This window comes from Haemaphysalis longicornis, unplaced genomic scaffold (assembly GCF_048455015.1).
Source record: "Haemaphysalis longicornis isolate Haplotype H1 unplaced genomic scaffold, Haemaphysalis longicornis Haplotype H1 scaffold_12, whole genome shotgun sequence".
Taxonomy (NCBI): domain Eukaryota; kingdom Metazoa; phylum Arthropoda; class Arachnida; order Ixodida; family Ixodidae; genus Haemaphysalis; species Haemaphysalis longicornis.
In genome coordinates this window covers 89,135,460-89,159,784 of record NW_027526225.1, presented here as the reverse complement: position 1 = coordinate 89,159,784, position 24,325 = coordinate 89,135,460, and the positions used below count along the sequence as shown (strand labels likewise).

The 24,325-nt window shown below is 47.6% G+C and overlaps 1 protein-coding gene across 2 annotated transcripts; it reads left to right on the top strand.

Annotated features, from left to right (window-relative positions):
• Positions 1 to 1,799: 1,799 nt before the first annotated feature.
• On the top strand, positions 1,800 to 24,066 carry LOC144162963 (uncharacterized). 2 transcript variants are annotated; one of them, XM_077693705.1, is made up of 11 exons: positions 1,800 to 1,893; positions 3,879 to 3,952; positions 5,123 to 6,713; positions 8,486 to 8,782; positions 9,515 to 9,698; positions 11,123 to 11,380; positions 13,851 to 14,042; positions 15,342 to 15,488; positions 17,760 to 17,884; positions 21,374 to 22,654; positions 23,692 to 24,066. In XM_077693705.1, exons 3-11 carry the CDS (start codon positions 5,145 to 5,147, stop codon positions 23,926 to 23,928), a joined length of 4,290 nt encoding a protein of 1,429 aa, XP_077549831.1. In that variant the 5' UTR covers positions 1,800 to 1,893; positions 3,879 to 3,952; positions 5,123 to 5,144; the 3' UTR covers positions 23,929 to 24,066. The 2 variants fall into 2 exon arrangements, with proteins under 2 accessions (XP_077549831.1, XP_077549832.1); XM_077693706.1 differs by lacking the exon at positions 3,879 to 3,952 and having other exon boundaries at positions 1,818 to 1,893.
• The last annotated feature ends 259 nt before the right edge of the window (positions 24,067 to 24,325 follow it).

The window sequence follows — 24,325 nt, the reverse complement described above, 5'->3', positions numbered from 1 at the left end:
GTACATAAATCTCCTTTCGCACCTTTTCCCTTTCTTCTGCTTCCCCTTCACACGTGTTAGTGCAGAAACGGGTCCATTATTATTCCGGCACACAAGCCAGCCCGATAATTGGGCAGATCTGCCTTCTGGGGCCCAGTATGACTGGGCACATTTTTTCTTGAATACGAATAAGTACATTATTATTATTACCATTATTTTCCCATAGAGGCTCTGACAAAAAAGAGCGCTGCAGTGACTCCGGCAGTTGCGGACAACCGATTTTTGTCGAGTATATATTCTCTATCCCAAATGAAAGGGCATCACTTAAAGCACCTTGACGAGAAACGGTTTTGCTGATAACGCTCTAGAACTTTTTAAATCGAATTTTTTGATCTACGAGCCGTATGTGTCCCTCCAAAAAACTAATGCTGGCAACCATGACATAGAGTAGCTCGAACATACTTTTGTCTGTATGCGAAATAAAAAACGATATTTAAAAACTTGTTCCCAGCTAAAAAAGTTTGAATCACAGGCTTTCCTGTTCCTTTATGTGTGTTTTTAATGCAACGGTCTATTTTGCACGAATGCGCCATCTGTTGGGATAGACGATAGGTAGAATCTGGCTTCACGTTGTGGAGGCGCGGGAAGTTCGATTCTCCCCGGGCGCGATGTTTTGTTTTTTTTTTAAAGCTGCCGTTGGCGTATTTGGAAACTGGAATCAAATATTTTGGCAGAACAAACGCCCCTGACTTGGACAGAATCGTCAAAGCTCCTTCGCTGGGTCTGTTCACTGAACGCTGCCGTTGATTCTGGGCACGGTGGCTCAGTTAGCCACACTGAGAGCAACCCAGCGGCGGCGGGCGGCGTGTCTTTAGAATTTTCAAAGTAATGTTTAGAAATACATATACTATTTAACCTTGTACAAATACTTGTGTTAAAAGGTTTTCAATACGTAAATAAACGTTTCAGCAGTCACAGTAGCTGTTAGGTTTGCAGGTCACGTGACAGGGACACATATTGTAGTGTCAAGTTTCGACACTACGAACCGCCACCCTTCCGATTTCAGGAAGTTTGCTGCCAAATTAAAATTATTTCCCCCAGTTTGTTTAGAAATTGCTTGTGGTTACTGGGCTATATAAAACGCTGGCTTTCATATGAGCTAGAGAACATATACGCGACAGAAATCGGTTGTCTGTCCCTTTAACAAAAATCGTCGCCCGGCATGTAGGCCCAGCGCCTTCCTCCCAAGACTCATGACCAACACTTGAATTGCCATATATACTCCGGATTCGTACGACTGAGACCATTTTGTTCAGCGGCTTGCGATATTGGTACAGTTTTGCCCACGATATGAATTTGTCACGGCGTTTCTGAATAGAAGCCGCTAGGAAAGAATACTATTCTCCCAGCCTGCATAAAGCAAAATGTCTTCCATCCATAAAACTTGAGCCCGCAAAAAACGAAACAAACCTGCTCCTCGTGTCACGCGCCAACGTGTCTCACAATGCACCGCATGCTCTGGGAGCGCTCGGGGCTCGCGGCGAAGAGAAGAGCGCTCATTTTCAGCCAAAAGACTTGTCAGGTCCCTGTGGAATTTTGCAAGTACCACGGGGATACACAAGAGGATGTAGACGCCCACAAGCCCTCACCTCGTTTCCCGCCTTCCCCATCCCTGACTAGACCTTGAGTCGCCCCCTTCTAAATGAATAATAATAAAAGTAGTAATAATAATAATAATCGCGCAAGCAACTCAAGTTTGAACCGCGCCGTCAGAGCCCACGAAGAAAAGAGCGAATAGCATGCACGTATTCTAAGTCACGTGATGCCCCGGGCTTCCGAGTGCGAAAGCTCGCGGCGTTCGAGCGTTCGAGGGGCCCGGGCCTACCTCCAAAGAGCGGGAAAACTTCGCCACGGGTAAGTACCATTGCGGCTTACGCTGCACGTTATTCGAATTCATCCGAAGTATTGGTGGAGTGTTCGAGGCGAAACTATACCGGCACGCGGTGCTGTGCAGTTTTTGTTCTTTTTATGCTTGCGAAGCGCGCGTCCTTCGAACTACGTCTTTCCAAGCTCGTCCCACGCATAACGGTTCGCCCGCGGATGTCTGACAGCTTCGCATTTCGTTTTCGGTACTTTCATTTCATCGTCATCTGGTGGCTTTTGTGGTATCGTACAGCGCGAAGTAGTACGCAAATCATATACACATGTGTTGTGTCCCCTGCGGGGTAAAATTGTGGCCTGAACGGGAACTACGCGGTGGCGGTGCGGCGAACGCGGAGGTTAGCGTCCTCAAATTCAGAACGAACTCTCGCCGTGCAAGTCTTTGCTACCGGTCATTTACTGCTGCGCTGATATGGCTCGCGCGTTCGTGAAGTGGATAACGGAATGAAAATTTCGCGCGCGTTTTTAGGCAGGGAAGCTGAGGTCTGGTACTACGCGCTTTTATCAAGTAACAGCTGACAAGGGTATGCCGGCAGCACCGTAGAGTTTTTTTTTTTTTTTTGAGCGCGTGCCTTTGTCAGTGCTGCAATTTCTCTCGCGCTGTATAAAAGTTCCCATACTTTCGGGATGTGATAAAATGCTTTGTTTGGCGTTGGCCCGGTCCATTCCTCAAAATAAAATGAAGCACAATAGAACGGGGACGGAAAGATTTAAACGCAGGCGGTACAAGCGTTCACTGCCAAACGCGCATTCGGGAGATGATATTTGAATTTACTCTTTGTTGTAATCTATATCAATGCATCAATTATCTTCCGCTTCATTTTGACAAGCGGTCAAGCTTATATGACTGATCTTAATACAAGTATTGGTTGGCCGTGGATTCATTGTTCACTGTTAGTACACTCCGTATGCTACGTCTGTTCCGTGGTTACCGTGTTGACCGGGACCCGTCTGGGCACTTGCGCATTCGTTTTGGTAGGGGCGGTTAGTTCCGCGGCCGGCCCTCGCCATGCCCGCGCATTCGTCACGGTGGGGTGCGCCCTCCTCGCCGTGCCTGCGCGCGCAGGCGCAGTCGGGTCCCGGTCAGCACGGTAACCACGGAACAGACGGAGCGTACGGAGTGCTAAAACTCTATTGTCACAATCATTACCATTGTCGATAATGGATGTCCGCTGCTTTACATGAAGATTAGGGTGTTAAAAATTTTCATTTTTGAGCTTTCGTACAAATTTGTGGGAAGTGGCACTGAGCCTCTGTCCAACTCCATAAAAATGGGCTGCCTTGGTAAACTCTGATGTTCCAGTGGGCAGATGTTCTCATCCCTAGGCATTTTAAATTGCGGACAGGTTATTGAATATTGGACATAATTTATATGTATGTATTTCCATGCACAATGTGCCATCGTCAACATTCTTTGTATCGCTCTTTGTAAGCTTTCGATCTTAGCAAGCTGCTACTAGCGCATCTCGTACTTACTGCCAGCATTACGAAAGCTCTTGGCTAGCGCCACCTTTTACGCTAAGGCATTGTGCTGCTGAGCGCAGGGACGCGGTTTCGATTCCCGGCCGTGGCGGCTGCTTTTCTGATGGAGGCGAAAAGCAAAAGCGCCATGTGTTCGAGATTTTGGCGCACGTTAAAGATCCCCAGGTGGTCAAAATTAATCCAGAGCGCTCCATTATGGCGCACCTCATAACCTGTGTAGTTTTGGCGTGTCAAGCCCCATAATCAGTCAATCAGTGCCAATTTTTAAATTTGATCTGCAAGTGTGAAGCTGTCCGACGAAAATCCCGTCAACATCTTTAGGCGGAACGCTTACTGCAGCACTGAACAAAAAAATGGAACCCTGAGTTGCTTTTCGGTCAGTCTGTGGTGCATTCAGAACGGACAGTTAATAGAACGGGCCCAGCCCCTTGTATTGGGACATTTCACTTATGATCGCCTTTTTTTAACTGTTCTAGCTGCTATTCAAGAGGTGCATTGGACCGTGATGTTAAAAACCTTCCCCAGCGTTTGCCAGCTAAGGATATCGCCGGTGGGTACTTATGGCATGTTGAGTACATCTGGTCCTTTTTATCACTCTGCTAACTGCTTAATTTTGTCTAATGCCATGCTTTACTTTTAAGGCGTCCCATTAGCTCTGCGAATAATTTGTTTCTGTGCCCAGAGAGACCTTTTGTAGCACAAAAAACCTTTTATCATTGTGCTTGTTGCTGTTAGGTTATCTTCTTCTGTACTGTTTTACGTATCGAACTTCGCTGTGCCATTTTAAGTGCCATTTTAAGCCCCACTGTGCTTCTAAGCTGTCCATTGACCACGGATGACCACTGACACATCATTGCTGTCTTCTTTCCACTTTGCTTCAGAGATGCGTGCCAACTTTTCAAAAAGCAATATTTGTTTTTTTTTTCTTTATGGAGCAATAAATGCATCCAAAACAAAAAAAGACCTGCCATGTTTAAAGGAAAACAATCACATGACATGCGACTAAACGTTTAAGGCCAGTTTACTGCGCGAAGAATTGGAAGGGCAACCAGCTCTCCATTAAGCCTGTTTTAACAGCGAAGCTGTTTAAGCTTGAGCTTGGTCCGGTGGCGTTAGCAAAAAAATACCAAGAAAAAATTGTGCTGCCTGTAAAGGATGCACCACTGCACATAGGGTCTTATAACAGTGAAGTCGGCTTTCGTGCCTGCTTGAGTGTGATCACAAGGGGCATATGCAGATGTGCACCTCTTACTATATACCATTTTAAAAGTGATAATCCTTCTTTGGCTACTAAAATGAAAAAAAAAAAAATAGCGCAGCTTGCTGGTGCAAGGTTGGAGAAACAGACGAGCGGGGGTCGACCTAGCTTCTTTTCCCCTGGGGTCTGCTGTCAGTGTGCGGGACCAGCCGGAACGGCCTTGTAAAATGTGGCGAAACTTGGCCTCACCCCTCAACTCTTCGCCTAGCCTAGAAAGAACGCTGCAAAACTTAACAAAGCTTAGCAAAGCCTAGCAAAACTTAGCAAAACTGGAAGAAGTTAGGTTGACCACCAGCTCCGCTGTTTCTCCCGCCTTGCACCACTAGTGCAAGCCGCGCAAAATTTTTTTGTTTGTTTGTTTTTGGTTCACCAGCCTGTGTCGTTACTTCCTGTCGTATGGTCATGCAAAAGCTAAGTGTTTGTTTAGACTGTTGATTATGCAATTTTCACACCATTTTGCAGGAAGTGACATCGCTGCTGCCCAATGGCCTCCGCTACATTGAAGAGCGTTCCATTTGTGTGTGTCTGGACACAGAAAAAGCCCGTAGATGACATACAGCCCTTCCTGGAAGCCTGCATGCAGTTTTTTGATGCTCACAAAGGGTCGGCTGCAGCTACCTATGAACATCCACGCCAGGTGCTGGCTGGGGAATGTGAGGACACCCTCTGGCACCTGAAGTGCGAGCTGAACCTTGCCGATCCTCTCGAGTCGTGCCAAGTGGAATCTCTCAGCCGAGACATTGCTTGCCAATGGTGCACCGCAGGCATCGACAACTCTGCACTCTCGCGTTTCCTGCTGTGGTTGATGCCCGACCGCAGACTTGGGTTCCGTCAAGACTTCCTCACCATCCAACAGGACGTCAAGATTCACTCCATTTCGTTCGGCTTGTTTGTCGGCCTGAACCTGTTCGCCGAACGGCACACCATCATTGCCGATCCCACCTGCACCGCCTACAGGTACTGCATGGACTGCACGTTCAAGCACGACGAGAAGCAGCTGCAAGTCTTCCTGGCCCTCGACCACTGCGTGGTGAAGAGAGAGCTGTACCGCATCAACGTTGACTACGACAGCATCGTCCGCGTGGTCGTGCACGATCCCGTTGATGGCCCCACTGACGCATACCTTCACCTGAGCACGCTCCCGCTCTTCTACTCGGCCATCGACAGCGCCAACTTCTTCGCCCGCTTTCCAGAGGACCAGAGGCCCAAGACCCGAGACGAGATAGATTTCCAGCGCACGTTGGAGGTCGGCTGCACATGCTGCTCGTTCCTGGAGAGCCGTGACATCGGTGGCTGCTGGGTCCTGAAGCTTGGCTTCGCCGACAGCGAAGACGCGCACATCGCAATCAGCCGGCTGAGCCGAAAGTGCCCGACGGCCACAATTGTGTACGCGCCTGTGCGAACGAAGCTCCTCCAGGCCAGCGTCATCAAGGAGCTCAAAGAGCGGCTCTGCTCAAAGCTTGTGCCTCAGCTAGGGTTCCGCTGCAGCTACGCACTCACCGCCCTCCTCAAGAACAGTGACGATGCGTTAGTGCAGATGGGGCTGATGTCGAGCGAGGTGCAGGACATAGCCGAGAAGCACCTGGAGTCGTTGGCCAAGCGGAACGTGGGCGCTCTCGAACAGGCCATGTTCGCGGTCGGACGCGCATTGGACCGTCGCGGCGTGGTCACCTTCACCACCGCCCTGCCACTGGCGTTCCAGAAGGCGGTGCGGGAGACGTGCTTTTCCCGCGCCATCCCGCACAACTCGTGCCTGATCCGCCGAATCGTCGTTACGCCCTCGCACGTTTTCTACCGGCCACCCGTCGTCCACGGTGAAAGCAGGGTGCTGCGGAAGTTTGACGCCAGTTGCATGCTCCGGGCGAGCTTCCGCGACGACAACTTTGAGCGCCTGTCGGAGACGCTCCGGTTCCACCATAACCGGGAAGAGGTGCTGGATCAGGTGGTCGGACGCTTCCTGAGGGAGGGAGTCTGGATCGGGGACCGTCACTTCAGGCTCCTGGCGGGCTCCCAGGCGGAGATCGAGAACCACGAGATGTGGCTCTACGCAAACGTAAGAGCGCACAACATTGTTTTGCATGTGAAGAAAAAAAAGGATGTTGACTGCTTTTTAGTGGGATGTAGGACATGGACAATATATTTGGCTTAGGAGTTCTTATAAAAGATTGGTTGGTTGGTAAAAGTGGAGGGGCCGAGTACTCGAAGAAGGAAGGTGTAGTAGTGGGTGATGGCAGGGTGTCAAACCAGAATTTTTTCATGTTCGGTTCAGTGTCGGGTTTGGTTCGGGAGCATCATTCCGTTCCAGTTTGAACCGATTCGAACAGATTAAAACGGGTTTGGAGAAAAGAAAGCAGGAGTGTTTTTTGTTGTTTTCTTTTTTTAGTGATTCATTTTCGTTTTTCATCAGGTCAGTATAAAAACAAATTCATTGTGTAGCTTTTTTGGTAAATGATTACTTGGCATATAAAAAAATTGGGCCAATCGGTAGATCAACAGTTTGGGTTAGTTGGTTAAAAAAGATGGCAAGGACAAATAGATCTCACTATTTAAATGGTTGGGAAAAAAAACTGGGCTAGTTGGTACAATTAAATGCAGCAAACTAGATGTTAACGATAGTAACGCGCACGCCACCCTGAGGTTAGCCACACGCTCAGTATGGTGATGAATTGGGCCAGTTCGCATATTGGAAAATAATGCTATCCGGTACATCAATTTGGGCCAGTTGCTTAAAAAAAACTAAATCCGTTCCACTCAATGTGAAAGCTGTCGGAAGTGCAGAGCAGTGATTCGCCATAACGGGCTATATTGCCGTTACCCACTTACTGCTACCACCCCATGCAAATTTCCCGCCTTCGCAGTGCTCGCGCGCGCCCTGCCTGAAACTGCGCCAGCGGTAGTTCTGTTCTCTTTGTGCTTTTCTCCCCTCACATGCTGGTGTTGCACTGCCACATTTTGCGTAAGCGCGAGGATTAGATTGGATTGCATTGGATTGGATTTGGATTGCATGATAAGCAGCAGTAAGCACGATAATCAGCTAATCCTAGACAACCAGGAAAGCTAAAAATAACCAGCTGAATCTTAGCTCACGCTACGTATATCCTGGCATAGCCGAGCTAAGCCACTGCTAAGCGCCAGCGGTTCACGAGTTTCGAGCGCTTATGACTATCTAAACCACTTGGCTTTCGAAGCCTCTGGGTTACGCTGCGGCGAAGGGACTGTGACAGGCTACACCGTAGCGCCGTGGCGATATGCTTGGTTCTAGCATGCGAGCTAGGACGACAAGGCGAGCGCCTAAAGTGCTCTGCACTTAAAGAAAAGAGCAAGGACAAAGAGGAAACAAAGAGACCATGCGGAACTTGCAGCTGGTTTAGGTACATGCATACATGCACACACATACATACATACATGCAAACGTACATACATATGTGCATACATACGTATGTACATACATAGGTACATGTATACATATGTATGTACATACGTACACACACATACCTACATATGTACATACATACGTACTTAAATACATACATAGGTACACGTACACGTATACGTATGCACATATGTACATACATACGTATGTACATATGTACACACATGTACCTGCATACGTATGCACATGCGTACATACTTACAAACATACATATGTACATACATACATACAAACGTACATACACACACATACTATACCCACACACATGCATTTTATTCAGTCTTCGAGTCACACAGATACAAGTTCCAACCCGCGCAAGCAAACGCTGCAAAACAAATTCACGAGTTTACGCCACGACGTATGCGACTGTGTGCGAATTTCTGTGTCGACAGGACTCCAAGGGCAAAACGGTGGAATCGATCCGTTCATGGATGGGAGACCTTGACAGCAAGCCCAGCCTGGCCGGGAAGATGGCGTTGATGGGCCAGTGCTTGTCCACCAGCCAGCAGGCCACCATCGTGCCTCTTTTCAAGGAGACCACCAGCGATCCGGCCACCAGCATTGGGTTGAACAAGGACAAGGTCCTGGAAAATGTGGCCGACATTGAAGGTGGCACCCACCCCGATTCTGGCGAGCCGTTTGTCTTCTCCGAGGGCATCGGCATGATCTCCCCGTCCCTGATGCGAGAGGTACGTTCCCTTATAAGTCTGTGTGTGCGGTTCAGTGATTACTGCCTCAGTCGGATCTTGCAAATTGATAAAAGCACCTGGTAACTGGGGAGTCAAAAATGGTCCCTAAAGTTGAAAGGTTCTCAAAACAATTGCTCACGCAATGTTTGCCCCCCTGATGCGTGTGTAACTTTTCCATACAGCTGGCTGGTGGCAAGGGAAGCCACCTTTCCTTCCTTTTTTTTTTTGATACGCCATGGGTTAATTGAAGTTTATTTGGAAGAAGCCACTTAAATGTTTGATGCTTCACCTTGCTTGTATGGTTGCCGAATAACACGGCCACGAGCAAAAATGCACACAGCCACGGACATAGGGATGCAAGTCTTCATGAAATTTTGAGGGGCAAGGAAAAAACAGGTTTTTTTTTTTTTTCCAAGTTTTATTCAGAAAAATATGAAAAATTGAAAAAAGGCGATTCCGTACAGATCTATAAAAATTTGACATGTAAAAAACGGAATGGCGATGCAACCCACTAGCTCTTTGAGCGAAGTGTGCGTTAAAAGTGGTGTCAGGATTATCTTAACAAGGCAATCTTTCGAGTGAACCAAACGTTTGTTTTGTCTGCACGGCCCCTTTAAGGAGTGACTGTGCAAAGATAGTGCATCATGTAAATGTTGTTGAGGACATTTTGAATCGCCCTGTATGGCAGCAACACGCACTGTTGTCTTACAAGCTTTGCATCGCTCGTCGCAGGTCTGCGCAGACTTGGGCACGGTGCAGGTGCCGTCCGCCATTGAGATCTTCTACGCCGGCTTCAGGGGTGTGGTGTGTGTGAACGACACCCTCGAGGACGACAAGCTTGTCGTGCGGGAGAGCATGTACAAGTTTGACTGCTCCACATTGGAGAGCATCGAGGTCGTCAGAACGTCTGCACCAAGTGAGTACGGTACCTGAGAGGCTTGGTGTTGTCATCTTGTACAGTAAAAACTCGTTACAAGAGACACTCAAGGGATCCGGGAAACATGTCTCTTGTAACCCAAAAAATCCCGGGCTGTCTCTACTAATGTGAAACCTGGGGAGGGGCAAAGCATGCAGTGTGTAAGTGCATTCTTGGCGCCGTGGCATTTTTGCCAATGGAGATGAAATCATTGGGGTGTAGAGGTATACAGCTTTGCTGTGAAAGTCTCTTTTCTTTGAACAAACAAGTGTTGCGGTGTGTTTTTAGTACGCGTTACGAAGCGCTGTGTCCTGGTGTTTTATTTTTTTTTTAGTACGCGTTACCTTCTAGTGTGAGGCGTAAACGAGTTTCGTGGTGTTTTAGTACCGTGACTGACGACGATTACGACGATGATAACGACAGGAGACGCCAACAGCCCCCACCCCTAAGGGGCTTCACCCCTAAAGTGTGAAAAACGGGGAGGAGCTGGGCTCACTTTATTATACATCAGCATCAAGATGTGTTTAAACACATTGACAGGAAATCGTTCAGGATGGCTTAAATGAGTCGTTCATAGTGACTGCAGATTGTACTAGCTCCCTCCCCAACTTGTGGACGTAAAGTACTCCACATTGCTAGCCTTGCTGTTGCTCAGAATAGCTCCAGTGTTTGTCAGCCTCAACTTCCAACACTTCTACCCTGAAATGCCCTCGTCGTCCTTCACCTCTGGTTCATCCTCTAAGGCATGTGTTCCATTTACTTGTGTGAGAATCGTATCTGTGAGCTCGCCGAAGCACACGAAGGCCTCATGTGCATGCACAAACTCCTCAAGAGATTCTGGAACCTCTGCTGTCTCTTGTATGGAGGCCAAAGCTTCACTTTCAAAGCAGTTTTCGCACCGTATGGTTCGTATAAAAAAAACTTGAGTCTTGCGACCATTGCTACGGTAGTCTCATAGCAATGGTCGCGGAAGACAAACTGCTTGAGACTACCGTATTTTCGTGCGTATAACCCGCCCCTGCTTATAATAATCTGCACCCCCACTTTCAGCCCATTGGAAAAGAAAAAAGAAAATGATCCCGTATTGCCTGCACATTTGACACAGGAAGGGCAGCACCAAAGCTACTGCTCAAGCAACACGTCACGTACTACGTAGACAGAAAAGGCGCAAAATTCAGTTGTTAGAGTGCGCTCGTCCTTGTTTTTTCATCCTTGTCCTTGTATGTTTTGTGCAATCGCTGCCATGGGAGGCTTATTCTTACTGCGTAGGAGCTTTACGGCACAACGCGCATTGCCGTGAAGCTGCACTAAAGGAAGAACAGCCCGCGTATTATTAGCACCCCTACTTTGCCGCTGAAATTTTTGCATTTTTGGTGTGGGTTATACGCGCGAAAATACGGTAAGCGGTGTGTGGTGCGCTGCAGCGCTGTTGTTCCTGAACCGGCCGCTGATCACTGTCTTGGAGCAGCTGGGCGTTCCTGGCCGTGTGTTCTTGCGGCTTCAGCAGAGGATGGTGCTGGAGTTGTGCGACGCGTTTGTCGACGACCTCGCTGCCCTGCGCGTCCTCTGCATCCACAGCAGCACCAGCCTGCCGTTCTCCCAGCTGCACATGCACGGGCTGCCCCTGAGCCAGGAGCCCTTCACCCGCTCCCTGCTGCTGGCCGTTTACAACAGCTTGATCGGCAAGTCTCCTTTGGCCGGTTCACGCTTGTGCAACTTTTCGCTTGTTTGACCCTTAGTTGACGTTTAGGGGGACTGAAGAGAGTTACGATGCGGTCCAGTTGAGGCAAGGCGCTCAAGGGGGGTTGCATTCTCAAAAGAAAAAGGGAAAAATCCGAAAAATTTGTTGCAGTAAGAGAACAATTTGTCCTTGTCCAGGATTCGAACCATGAACCACCTTTTCCTATCTAGGGCAGCCGATCTACCTTATGGTAACCTGGAGGCTAGAGGGACATGCGCTTTTTTAGAAACGATTTTTTTTTTGAACAAAAAAAAACAGTAATTTCTGTTCCCTTCTCATATCCAGACAGAGATTCAAGTACAGAAGCAAACACACCCTGATTAAGAGGAGGAGGGGGAGGAGGCTTTATTTGAGCAAGGACAGGTAACTGAATCCTACCACGTTGCACAGACGCCTTGCAACATTACAAACCCTCATGACAACACCCTGTGCATTATCCTGCAGAACAAATAATTCTTACAGGCCTTAGCCTATGCGAACATTCGGACAACGTACTTGCCACTTTTAGGGAAAAATCTTCTGCGAATAAACTTGTGCCAATAAAACTGCCTTTAGGAAGTCTTATTTGCAGCTGCTTATATTATTGCTCTATGCAATTTTCCCCCTTACTTCCTGTAGTATCAGTTCTTGATGTTTTTTTTTTTTTTTTTTGGTTAGCGAAGTTTTTTAGCCTGACCTAATGCCTAAACTTCCACTACATAATGAAAGTTTGAAACTCTGCTTACCAGTTACTATTCCGTACTGCTTCTGTGTATGCAATCAAGAGTTTGAAGAAACATGAAGTTAAGAAAAGAAAAGACAACATTTCAGAAGCCAGACAGCACTCTTGCTCGTGGAAAGTCAGATGCTATGAATGGTTATGTGTTGTTGGAAAACACCTTAATTACTTGACTGCATTAATTATGGAGAACCTATTCCCCTGCTGTCTTTTACAGTTGCAAAGAGTCGTTCTAGTTACTGCTGCCTTTATAGATGTCCTACTGCACCATTTCGGTGCTGTTTTGGCCCCTAGCTGAAATTGCCCACAAATGTTCTATGAAACTGAAGGCAAACATTGTAATAGTGCATATTAAAATTTTCAAATTTTGGATGTTTTTTATGCCAAAGCTATGCCAGTGAAATGAGGCGTGCTAGAGTAGAAGGCTCCTGATTAGCTTAGACCACCTGGGTATCTTTAATGTTTTCCAAAATCTCAGAACATGGCATTTTCTTTTAGATGCAGAGCATCTTATAGCGGGGGCCTGTCTTGCGTCGACGGCCGTGCGGCGTCCGTCCGCGCTGCTCCTCCGACAGCTGCTCGATAACACGCGCTCACACCCTCCTCTCCCCTGCCCCTCTCCACGCCATCTGTGCGCTGGTGCGCGCTCCTCCTCCCCTCCGAAGCTCCGCCCACGCCAGCTGTGATAAGCGCGCATGCGCGCGCCCTCTCTCATCCTCCTCTCCACTCCAGCTGCTAGCGTGCGCTCGCACCTCCTCTCCCCTCCTCCTCTTCGCGCCGTCTTCGGGTTTGCGCGCTTCTCCCTCCGGGTGCGCGCTCTCTTAGTCGCTCTCTTAGGCGCACTCTTAGTCTCATACATTCAAAGTACTCAAGCAATGTGTGATGATGATGGTAACCATTCACAATTAATACGGATAACAACGTAACAACACCCAACAACGTAATACCGTAATTAACAACGCAATTAACGCCGGTATAGCAACAAAGATGCTCTGCATCCTCACGATCCCCCTCGGGGAGGTGCGGGTAATTTTTTCTGCCTTCATCAGAAGTGAAAATTTGTTTGGTTATGGCAGGAGTGGGAAGGAGTTAGAAAATGGCAATTCTAAAATGGGCAGTTACTAGTGCAAGGTAACAACGGAAACAATTTGGCTCATCCGCATAACAGAGGACGCAGAATGAACAGGAAAGAAAAGACAATATACGTTTGTTTGCATATTAATAAGCAAAGGATGCGTTATTCAACTATGTTTACGTTATATAGTTGAACCTCGTCGATACATTTAAAAAGAAAACGCGAGGGGGAAGCGTACAATCTGAGAAAACGTACTATCTTGTAAGAAACTTCGTACGGGGAATTTTTAGTGTTCTAGTGTTCACAATGGAGAGCGTAGTAACTGGGAAATCGTATGAACTGAGAACGTATCAACGGGCCTTACTGTATGTACATTTATGCACAACAAAAACTAAGATACCTCAGGCACATGCACGGGCTCCCCAAATAACACAGATTAGAAAAACGCATTAAAAACACGTTATCAAGGTCAATAAGGTAGGCATGTTAGTCCTTTTCAAGTGCCACCAAAATTTTGTTCAATGGGAGTGGATGCATGTGGCCCGGCAGAGAATTCCATAGTTTCGGAATTTGTCTCAACATTGGATAACTGAAAGAGCCACTTGCTTTTCCTTCCAGCCGGCTTGCAAGAAGAGAGCCGGGTGGCCGTTCCCCCAAACGGCGGCCGGAGCATGATGGGTGTTCTTGACGAGACGGGCACACTCGAGTGCGGCCAGGTGTTCGTTCAGTACACGCAGCTGGGCGTCAGCCACAACTGGGTTGCCTGGGGGGGCGGCGAAGACAACGCACTCGTTACTGAGGTTCTCACAGGTATGCATACGTCCTTGTTAAATTAAGGATGTCAAAAAGAGGGTTGTGATCATTGTGCAGTCACTTTGTGCAGTTGAACTTGACTATATCGAACCTGTTTACATTGAATTATCCTGTATATCGAACTATTTCTGTAAACGGTATGCTTACAATAGGGCAATACCGTATTTACACGATTGTAGGTCGACTTCTATTTTTTTTTTTTCAAATTTGATTACCCAGTGTTGGGGGGTCGACTTACAATCGAAAGCAAACCGTGTACCACTAGTAACGGCAAGGGAAATGAGAAATCAGCTGTGCTGCAAGGAGGGGAGAGCCTTGCACCCTCGTTGCCATGGTTACGGTCAAAGCGTAGCGTATTAATTTACTGTTGCATACATTCTGGCGTCAACAAAGGTGATTCCAACTTTGAAAGTTGGCGTTCGCGATCTGTGCCCCTTGTGCGACTAACCTCCCACCATTGCGTCCGGAAGTGTACTGAATGTGATATGATTGTGGCTACGTTAGCGCCGTGCATTGAATCAAGGAATTCGCCAATACTTATTTTGTTTATTAGGGACGAACAAAACGCTTCTTGAATGCGAATAACGCACTCACAAATAAAAGGAAATCGTGAGTGGCCACTTCTGTCAGCCGCCATGTTTGTTTTGATATGGCGCGGCAGTGGCCACTGCCGGTAGCTTCGATTGTTGTGATCTCGCAACGAATGTGTTCTCAAGATTGGAAGTAAAATTTCCCGCTCAACCCACAGCGCATGGTTATTCAGCGTGCTTACACAGAAGCTTCTCTTTTTTAACATCTACTGCGCGCACCACGAGCGTACGGCTCTTGGGGGAGCATCGATCATTGATGGAAGAGCCGCCATTAGTTGACGGAAGAGCTTCTCTCTCGGCACTCATTTACAGCAGCGTTCAAACGAGCTGCTTTCTGCGCTCGCTTTTTTTTTTTTTTTTTTTCTTGAGAGATGCAATTTTAGGGGGTCGATCTGCATTCGAGTCGACTTACAATCGTGTAAATACGGTATATAGGAAAACTTTTTTTTATCTTACCCCAAGAAGCAGCTAGAAGTGTAGAGTAAGGGTGTCGCAGCCTTCGAAATGCTACACGATCAGCGATGTTTGATTGTTGGTTTTTGAAATGCGGGCTGTGGTTGTTGCGTGGTGCTGATATAGACGTGAGCCGCACATATTCAGTGGGGCTAAAAAGTCGGAAGCAGCAAGGGGGGGGGGGGGGGCTCTTCTTTTTATAAAGCACTCAAGGCAGTTCTATTGAGCGGTTGCAACTTCTGATCCAACACAGGGACTGTCCTGGTGACCAAGCACGCCTGCTATCACCCTGGAGATGCCCGCAAGTTTCAGGCGGTCGACGTGCCTGCCTTGCGCCACATCAAAGACTGCATCGTGTTTCCCTCCAAGGGGCCCCGACCGCACCCAGTCGAAATCGGTGGTACGTGTTTTCCCATTTCAAGTTTGATAAGACAGAGCTTTCGACAGCTAGGCATCCGAAGGTAAGCCGATCAACTGCCAGTAGTTTTATATACGACTACTACGCATGTTTCTCTACCTCGCATGTGGTCCGGTATAACATGAGACACCGCTCCTGTTTGTGCCAAAGGACATCATCTTTGCTAGGACACCAAATGGTGCTTCTTTCCAGCATTGCTCTGATGTTATGAGGGATGCGAAGGATTCTCTCATCTTACTTTCTTACTTTTCAGCTTTTAGCGGTTGCTGGAAAGACTTTTTTTTCTTTTCGCCATATTATTGCAGGGGACCCGTAGTGTTGGAAAGCTTGGATTTCCTGTAAACTCTACGTTTTTTTTTTTTTGGGGGGGGGGGGGGGGGGGGGGATTTGTGTGTCCGTTGATTCTGAAGTGGTGGCTGATGTAATTTAAAGAGTTTACCATCCTTTCCTGAAGAAAGTTGAAAGAAGTACGAAAGCTTTCACACATCAAAGCTGCGCCAGAAGGTTGTCGAAACCTCTACTAAAAGTGCGTCGAAACTTCGCCGAAAGGGCGTCCAATCGATCATCAAACCTTCAAAGACCCGAATTCCAATGAAGAATCTGTGACGATTTTTCACGCACTAAGAAAATGCAATATACGAAGGATCTAAATGTATACCAATACGAGTTTTATGGGATCATGATCGATGTGCATATTGTCTTATATAGAAGTGTTCCTTTTTCATGATTTTTGAGTTACCGTTTTGACACAATGAAAAACCGGTTTCATGCACGCGCCGTGTGTCCAGAGATGTTATCAGAGCTTTTCACTCGACCAACCGGTCTATGGAGAAATGCATTAGTTTTTTTTTACAGAACGTCAACTGTCCTACTAGCTTTAAAAGAATGTGATAATGAAGAACAACCAAATGACTCACTTGCTGCCCGAGCGCTACCGCTCGCGTTGACCATAGTGAAACGCCTTTCAGTTTTTTTATTGGCTTGCATGCAGTATTTCAATCTAATATTTGTCTTTTGCAAAAGTGTGGTTTGCACTTGTTGACTTGTGTGCCACAGTGTCGTCTTCTGCAGATGTACACCTTTCCAAGTCCCATTGCTTTGTCGTCTAATTAGACTACTTCCTAATCTAGTAATTACACAATGCGTAATGGTTGTGGTAACCAAAGAGCTTTTGGGAGGGAGCCTTTGGTTTCGCATTAAAAAGGTTCGGTTTGCCCACAAACATGTCAAGTCTCAATTTGCCTTTGTGAGCATTACTGTGCCGTTTGACTGGGCAAAAAGTTATTTTTCCCTTTTAGGGGTGAAGCTGTTGGCGTTTCCTCCTGTCGTTGTCTCCTGTTGTCACGATACTGAAACACCGGAACACTCAATTTCCGACGCCTCGCGTTAGAACGTAACGCGTACTAAAAGAACACACCAAGACACTCGCTTTCCAATGCCTCGCGCTAGAACGCTTCGTGCTTCAAAGACATGAGACTTTTACAGCCAAGCTCTATACCTCCACCCCCCCAACGGTTTCATCTCCGGGGGCAAAAACGCCAAGGTGCCAAGGCCTGAGGTGCCGAACGCTCAGCATCGAAGCCACATTATAAATGATAAGGTGCCTGTGAACAATGGGACCCCCACCCCTTCCATGTGTTCCTGATAAAGATTATGTTTGCCGATTATCTTTGTACGCTAGGCAGGATCTCGTGACACTAGCCGAGCGCAAGCGACAAGCCCGCCGAGACGACAAGAAATGTTCATTCCTTCTCGAAATTGGTTTCAAACGCCAGGTTTTCTCCTGTAAAGCATACTTCCTAGCATGTGGCGGCGTGTGACACGAAGAGAACTTACGGCCAGTCTGCCTCTCATTTAATTGCTTAAATCCGGTTCAACGCAAGAGAGGGCGCCACCGCCTCAGCATGATTGCTGAGTGTGTGATTGCTCCTCCGCCGGCGCTTCTCTGGCGCCAAATCAGCGTGCGCCATGTGGCAAGAGAGAGACTTACAATCTTTGAATGCAGTTATACACTGCATGCTTCGCCCCTCCATAGGTTTCACGTTAGTGAAGATAACCCAGGACTTCTTTTTTTTTTTTTTTTTTTTTTTTTTTTTTTTTTCCTCTCTCTAACCTTTTTAACATGTCCTGAGCAGCACTGCCACACAAAAGCGCCCTGTGGAATAAGCTCAGTCTTGGAGTGGGAACTTGGTGCTGGAGTGGAAGTTTTTCGAGCGTCTTTTGTTTTTCCAATTGTTTTTCCGCACACGCCAGGTTCAGGTCTTGGCGGGGACGAGTACGTTGTGATCTGGGAGAAGGAGCTGCTCTTTCCGGGAGACAACAGAGAGCCCAGGGAGCCACGCAAGACGCCAAGGATGGTGCCCTCAACTGGGGACCTGGTTTGTGTCCTCCAGTTGAAAATTATTCTTTCTGTTGCACTCATGTTACACTCGCGTTGCACTCTCTGTTGCTGAGCGGACAGCGTGCTTCAGCTGACATATCAGTGTGGCTATAGTTGGACAAATTAGGATCAGTAGACTTTTAAGTAAAAAATCTGAGGGTTTCAGCAGGAATGTGCAGGTAAAGGGTAAAATTAAGCCTTCCGGTTTTTGTAGAACTTGGGATCATCAACACAATTTTTTTTTAGGGGCAAAACCTCTTAGGGGATGGGGTTGTTGGTGTCTCCTGTCGTCGGGAAACACTGGGAAACTTGCTTACGCCTCGCGCTAGAATGTAACACGTACTAAAAAGGCACTGGGACACTTGTGTACACCTCGCGATAGAGAGCTCCACACTTCAAAGACACGAGACTCACAGCAAAGCTGTATATACCTCTACCTCCCAACGGTTTCATATCCGTGGGCAAAAACGCCAAGGCGCCAAGAATACACTTATGCACTGCACGCTTCGCTCTTCCTCAGGTTTCACATGAGTGGAAATAACCCGGGATTTTTTTTTTTCTGTGTGCCCAAGAGTTTTGTATGGATTTGCTTTGGCATAATCCAAAAGCAGATTAAGAGATCCTCATTATTGGCAGTATCCCACATGAAAAACTCTTAACGTACGGCCAGCCAGCGTTTCTGCTCAGATTATTTGTGCATTGGTGGCTTGAATGTTCAGAGACAGCCCAAGTGGAGGATAGATGGTGCACTCTCTCCCTGCCTTTCCACTCCTCATTCATTAGTCTTTGCTCGGCGCAAGTATGGGTAGCCTCGTAGCCGTTGTCTGGCCAGAGGAAGGCGGAAAGTTTTGGGAAATGTGGGAACTGTTCGGAGACGGCGTCAAGCAGCTTGGTGTTGTAAAGCTGAATCGAGAATGAGACAAAAATGATGGAGAAAAAAATGTGCAGAAATTCAGAGAATTGGCTACTAATGCGCAAGCATTATTATGCTATTTATCTTCGCTGGGAGTCTCTTATAGCCATGTTTGGTTGTATATGGTGGGTTATTTTATTTTCATTGTTTTGATTTGTTTCTTTTTGCAAATGATGTACGTTTGTACTGTTATAGGGAATAAATGCCTTAACTTCACCAGCTACAGTAGAACCTCGTTGACACGTTCTCGGTTCATCCTATTTCCCAGTTATTACGCTCTCAATTGCGAGCAATAAAATGCTTCATGCTGTTACAATGTTTTCTTCCCGGTTATCACATTCCTGGATAACACAATTTCCTGCCAAGTTCGTTCAAAATTTGAAGAAATTTATCAAGCTACGGCGGGGTGATACGTTTTACGGTGAACAAAAAACATGCGGAAGTGTGGGCAGACCGGGTATCGATGTGCGCAGTGCAATAAGCAGGCGCTGAGCGTCAAGTCGGGCCACCTGTGACACCATGGTGGCTTTCACGCAGTGCTGTCCTTGCTGGAATCACTCGGTAACGCGGCTTCCTTAAGCCAACGTCGCTTGTATCATGACGTTCCAATGTGTGAAACGCTAACCTTGGAAGAAATCGCGGCGGAATGACGCCATGAAGTAGCGCCGGCGCTGGACAAAGCCTCCGAGAAAGATGGTGGCGGCGACGGGGAGGAAAAGGTGACGTCTCCCGCGGCCACATTAGGCCGTAGTCGGCTTGGAAGCGGTGCGGAGTTACTTTCGCGCAAAGGACAATCCCAATGCGGACAAAATTCTGCAATGTTTAGAAAAGGACCTCTTGCTCTCAGAGGGCTGCAACATGCGCCAGCAGACGTTGACAGACAAGAACAAGTGAAAAACACAATTAAATGTTCATGCTTGTTTCTCGATTGCTTTTTCTTTTTTTTTTTTTTTACTGCAGTGGGTGATACGTTTTCCCGCATAGTGCACTTCTGCCTCACCTTTTTCTTTTTTTAACGTATCAATGAGGTTCTACAGTATGTATTCTTGTGCAGATAAGTTTCTTGTCCAAGGTTTTTGTGCAAGGCATACTGCATGATGGTTGGTGCTTTTTCACTTTTTTATTCACGTTTCAGATTTTTCTTTTTTTGTCTTCATAGCGCGAGGGTAGTGTTGAAAATGAATACTTTTGTTTTGATGTCTTCATTTTTTTTTTTTTTTTTTTTGTAAATTTGGCTTCAGCCAGGTTTCTCCATCGGCATTATTGTAATGGTTATACCGGGTGCGCGAGTATTTGAGAACGCTCCTCCTTATCGCCATACACACCAGCAGACTCATCGTATATGTCTAAATGTGCGGCTTCTTGTTCGTCTACCCCCTATCATTCGTAGTGCGCAGTTTGTTTAAAAATGGAAGTGTACAAGCTGAAGCAGGAAATGAAACGTTATGCACTCCTTGTTGCCTTGGCCGCGCACCACAGCAGCTTGGAAGTTGCCACCTTTCTGAAAGTAGCGAAGTCTTTCATTTAAAAAGCGTGGACCGAGCTGATGTGTTGTGGCGGTGACGTGGCATCTATGCCGAGAACGAAAAAGCACAGTCAGCGGTCAGACACCGTCAGAATCCCTTAACTTAATTTCTCCGGCGGTGGTGTTATCTGTTGTCCGCAATGAGGGTGTTGTCATGCCGCCACACATTTTTGCAGGACTCCGCGTTAATGCTGCCGGTTACATGGATGTGCTTGCCCCCGTTGTAAAGCCATGAAAAGAAAGTGCTTCTAAAAGACGACCATTGGCCTTTCATCAACATTCAGCTCCTGTCCACACCGCCTGTGTCATCTAATAGTGGCATGGCTGACAACTTCTGCGACCCTGTCACTGCCAACTTGTGGCCTCCTAGTTCCCCAGATTTAAATCCGCTCGGCTACTACATCTGGGGCGTCGTTGAGAGAGAGGCCAACAAAGGGCCGCACAATACAAAAGACTCGCTGAAGTCCGCCCTTTCTCACTCAATGGCCAACATCTCTAAGGAGCACCTGATCTGTGCATGCAGCCGTTTGCGAAGCCGAATCGAATAGCTTATTGCTGCCTCTGGCGAATTCATTGAGTAGTCATGGAAATAAACCATATGAGAAGTACCTCGCAAACTTTAGTGAAAATATGTCTAATTTTGCTGGAGATATTCTGTTGCCAACGTTTTGTTCTGAAATATTTCACGCACCCGGTATTTGTTAAATCCTTCTGCAAAAGCAAAGTGTTGTGCCACCCACCGTCCGGTTTCTGTCCAGTTTCGTGAGCAGCACCGGCAGATAGGAGCAGTTGTAAGTGTGTGAGAGAGGTCTTTAACCTACAGTAGATGTAATAAGTTTCTTAATAGTAATGGTTAAAACAGCCGGGGACCAACAGGTTGGATTAACTCGGCTTCTGTCAGTTACCCCCCTCCCTCTCTCCCTCTCTTTCTTCAGGACTACAGCATTTCTGATTTCGTCTGTCCGTCTGCTGAGCAGGTTGTGCGCTTTAATTTTCTGATGCCCCGCACCCTAAGTTGGTTTTCGCTTTTTTTTTTCTTCTCTCTCCAGAATGAAGACATCATCCAGTTTCTGTGCTGGTACATCCTGAACGACAGCACAAGCATCATGTCCGATGCTTACCTGGTTTTCGCCGACGCTTTCCAAGGTGGCATCTTCTCGCACCGTTGCCTCTCCCTCGCTGAAAAGATCTCCACCAACCTCGAGTCGGCCAAGACTGGAGTCTGTGCCGAGCTCGCGAGGCGCGAACGACCAAAGGAGTACCCGGACTTCTTGCGCGCCAAGTACAAGCTCAAGCCGTCCTACCAGTCTGTGAAAGCTCTCGGTGACCTGCACCGCTCCAACAGGCCCCTCTCCAGCCACAAAGCCGCGCTGGCATTCAAGACTGAAGACTTTCACTACAAGCTGTTTGAGTACACCGGCTGGGTGAAGCATGTGGAGATGGCGAGGGAGGCAATGTCCGTCTACGCCTACAACGTCTCGCAGATCTTGAATCAGCACAGCATCGAGAGTGAGGTGGAATTGATCACGGGGGCCATCACCAGCAGCTCGTGCTACGAGGACGGCCGAAACGATGGTAGAACCCTCGCCGTTGCTCAGTACCAAACCCTCGTCGAACTCATGCAGGCCCGGTTCGTCGCAAACGTTGACGCTGCAGCTCCCGTGCAAGGTGGCCAGACTGGAAGGGTCTCGCTGGAGATGGCATCAGCGTGGTACATGGCTGCCTACACGGGCACACTGAAGGGGGAGAAGAACGTCTTGGGCTTTCCGTGGTGCATCGCGGATAACCTGTTGCTGCTGCTGCGGGAACACAGAGATGGATTTCCAGTCTCCCGGCTGTCGTCGCCGCGAAATTTGCTGGCCGTGAAGATCAACAACAGTCACAGGACTACAGGCCCGGTGGAGGACGAGGCCTTTGACATGCTGTGCACCTGGGCTGGGCAGTACAGCCTCTTGCGAGACCCTTCGAAGAGGTCGCCGCAGATCTGCACGTCGTGTTTCAAGTCTGTGTTCTCGGAGTTTGTGTCCAGCAAGCGAGCCGACAAGGAGTTGAACAGGAGAGGGGCAAGGGAAGACCCCTGCGGGGCCATCACCGTGGGCGAGTACGTGTGCGACTTTCTTCGCCAGCTCGCCACAGCACCGGTGCGCCTCCCGGCTTGCGTCAACTGCGGCTCGCAGGAGCGCACCCCGATTTTGCCAACCCTGGCTGCGCTTCATCGCTACGCCCGCCTTGTCATGTCTCAAGACATGAGCTGCTTTGGTCTTCCGCGTGACCCCAGCGTTTGTGACGGCGTGGAAGAGCTGTTCGAGTCGGAGCCTGTACGCATCAATGTGAGTGGTGTTGACGTACGTTTGCTCAAATTTGCGGGCATGCGTTTTTTAGCGAGTCATTCGCGTACTGATGTGACGTGGTCAGCGTAAAACTAGTCAGTCTCCTGTCAGAGCTTGCGAGTACGATTGCCCAGCCTACACAAGAAGGAAGGCTAAGACAGTACAGGAGAAGCAGGGAGGTTAACCAGAGAAGAGTCTGGTTGGCTATGGGAAGTGGGAAAGAAGGGATTTAAAGAGAAGGAAAAGGTTTATAAAAAGATGAGGAGTGGAGCCTGAGAAGCGAGAAAAGAACGAGTAAAGATAACTGCAAGAAGAAAATCATAATCGATAATAGTGCCTAAAACGAAACAGGTAAGATGGCCAAATGGGCAAATGAAAGACGGGATGCAGTGTCCCAGGGGTGTAACCAGGGGGGTGTACCAGTGTCAAAACACCCTCCCAAAATTTTCTGAGCAGTGCATTCCCTCCTGCACGTTTTGGTTGAACTTGGAATGCTGCCACGAGGGGGCGCTGCGAGTGCCTTTTGAATTTGAGGCCAAAACATTTTTTCCAAGGCATATTTTTTTATTTGCTATTGTAAAAATCAAGAAACCCTGTACGTTTAATTAATACTAGTTAGGAAATGTTTTGCCCATATAAACATTTCGTTAAACAATTTCTGTAACTTTTGACCAGCCGGCTGAATCAAGGGACAAAAAATTTCCGCAGTTAAGTAGCCCAAGAAACACTGGTGTTTTTAAATGAAACAAATGATGTTTGCACGTGGTCTCTCTCTCTCTCATCATGTTGGCATCGTATGACGTATCATGTTGAGCCAGATTGCCTATTTATTAGAGCTGATTTATACCTCTACGGTTACAACGAATATTGGATCTAGTGAACTAATTAACTCCCCCGATACTACTTTGTTATAACGAGGTTCGACTGTAATAAAGAGAGCCCCGACAAGCAAACTCGACTAGGAAGTTCAAAGGTCACGACCTCCGTGTGATGCTGGATTTATTGTTGAACCCAAGTTTGCTTGTTCCTTCTTGCAGGTCACCGATCGCGCCTTTCTGGATTTGGTTATGGAGCGACCGGAGTTTGTGCGAGATTTGCTTTGCCAGTGGTCCGGAGTCAAGGAAGTGAGCATCCGGTGGCGTAGCTACCGCTCGTCGAAGTACTACTACGTCGTCGTTTCGGCCGTCGGGCGTCCATGGGAGCTGTGCTTTTTTGACAAGCTGGTAGTGGAACCCTGGTTGCAGAACGCCATTGTCAGTCGGAAGCCTGCCTAGTTCGGCGGCGTGCACCGTGACGAGGGCGCGCTTACAGTTGATTGAACAGGGCGTAGTTCGATCGTTAAAATGTTTGATTTTGATAAAATGCGTTCCTGATTCGTTGATGTATGATGACGCTATTAAAGGCTTTTGCTCGGTGAGAATCCGTGGCCTTTTGAGTCGCGTTTTGTTCAAGTTTGTGAACGATGATTTTTCTGATTATGATTTGTGGTGGTATAGTCGTGTAGTGTGGGAAGTAGGAGGTTGCTGTTCAGTTAAGGGTCTTAAAACAACTTCAAGTAAACTTTGTGAAACTTGTCAGTCTTGCTGCTTTTTTCCCCACAAATTTCAAATATGCCATTATTTTTTTCCAGTTGGTCAATTACAGTCAAACCCGGCTATAACGAACCCGGAT

Bases quoted from the DNA above. Each gene is read 5' to 3' on its own strand.
- LOC144162963 (XM_077693705.1), top strand. From the start codon at position 5,145: ATGGCCTCCGCTACATTGAAGAGCGTTCCATTTGTGTGTGTCTGGACA. The intron at 11,381-13,850 runs GCAAGTCTCCTT...TTTTCCTTCCAG, and splicing joins CGTTTACAACAGCTTGATCG to CCGGCTTGCAAGAAGAGAGC. The intron at 14,043-15,341 runs GTATGCATACGT...GATCCAACACAG, and splicing joins CGTTACTGAGGTTCTCACAG to GGACTGTCCTGGTGACCAAG.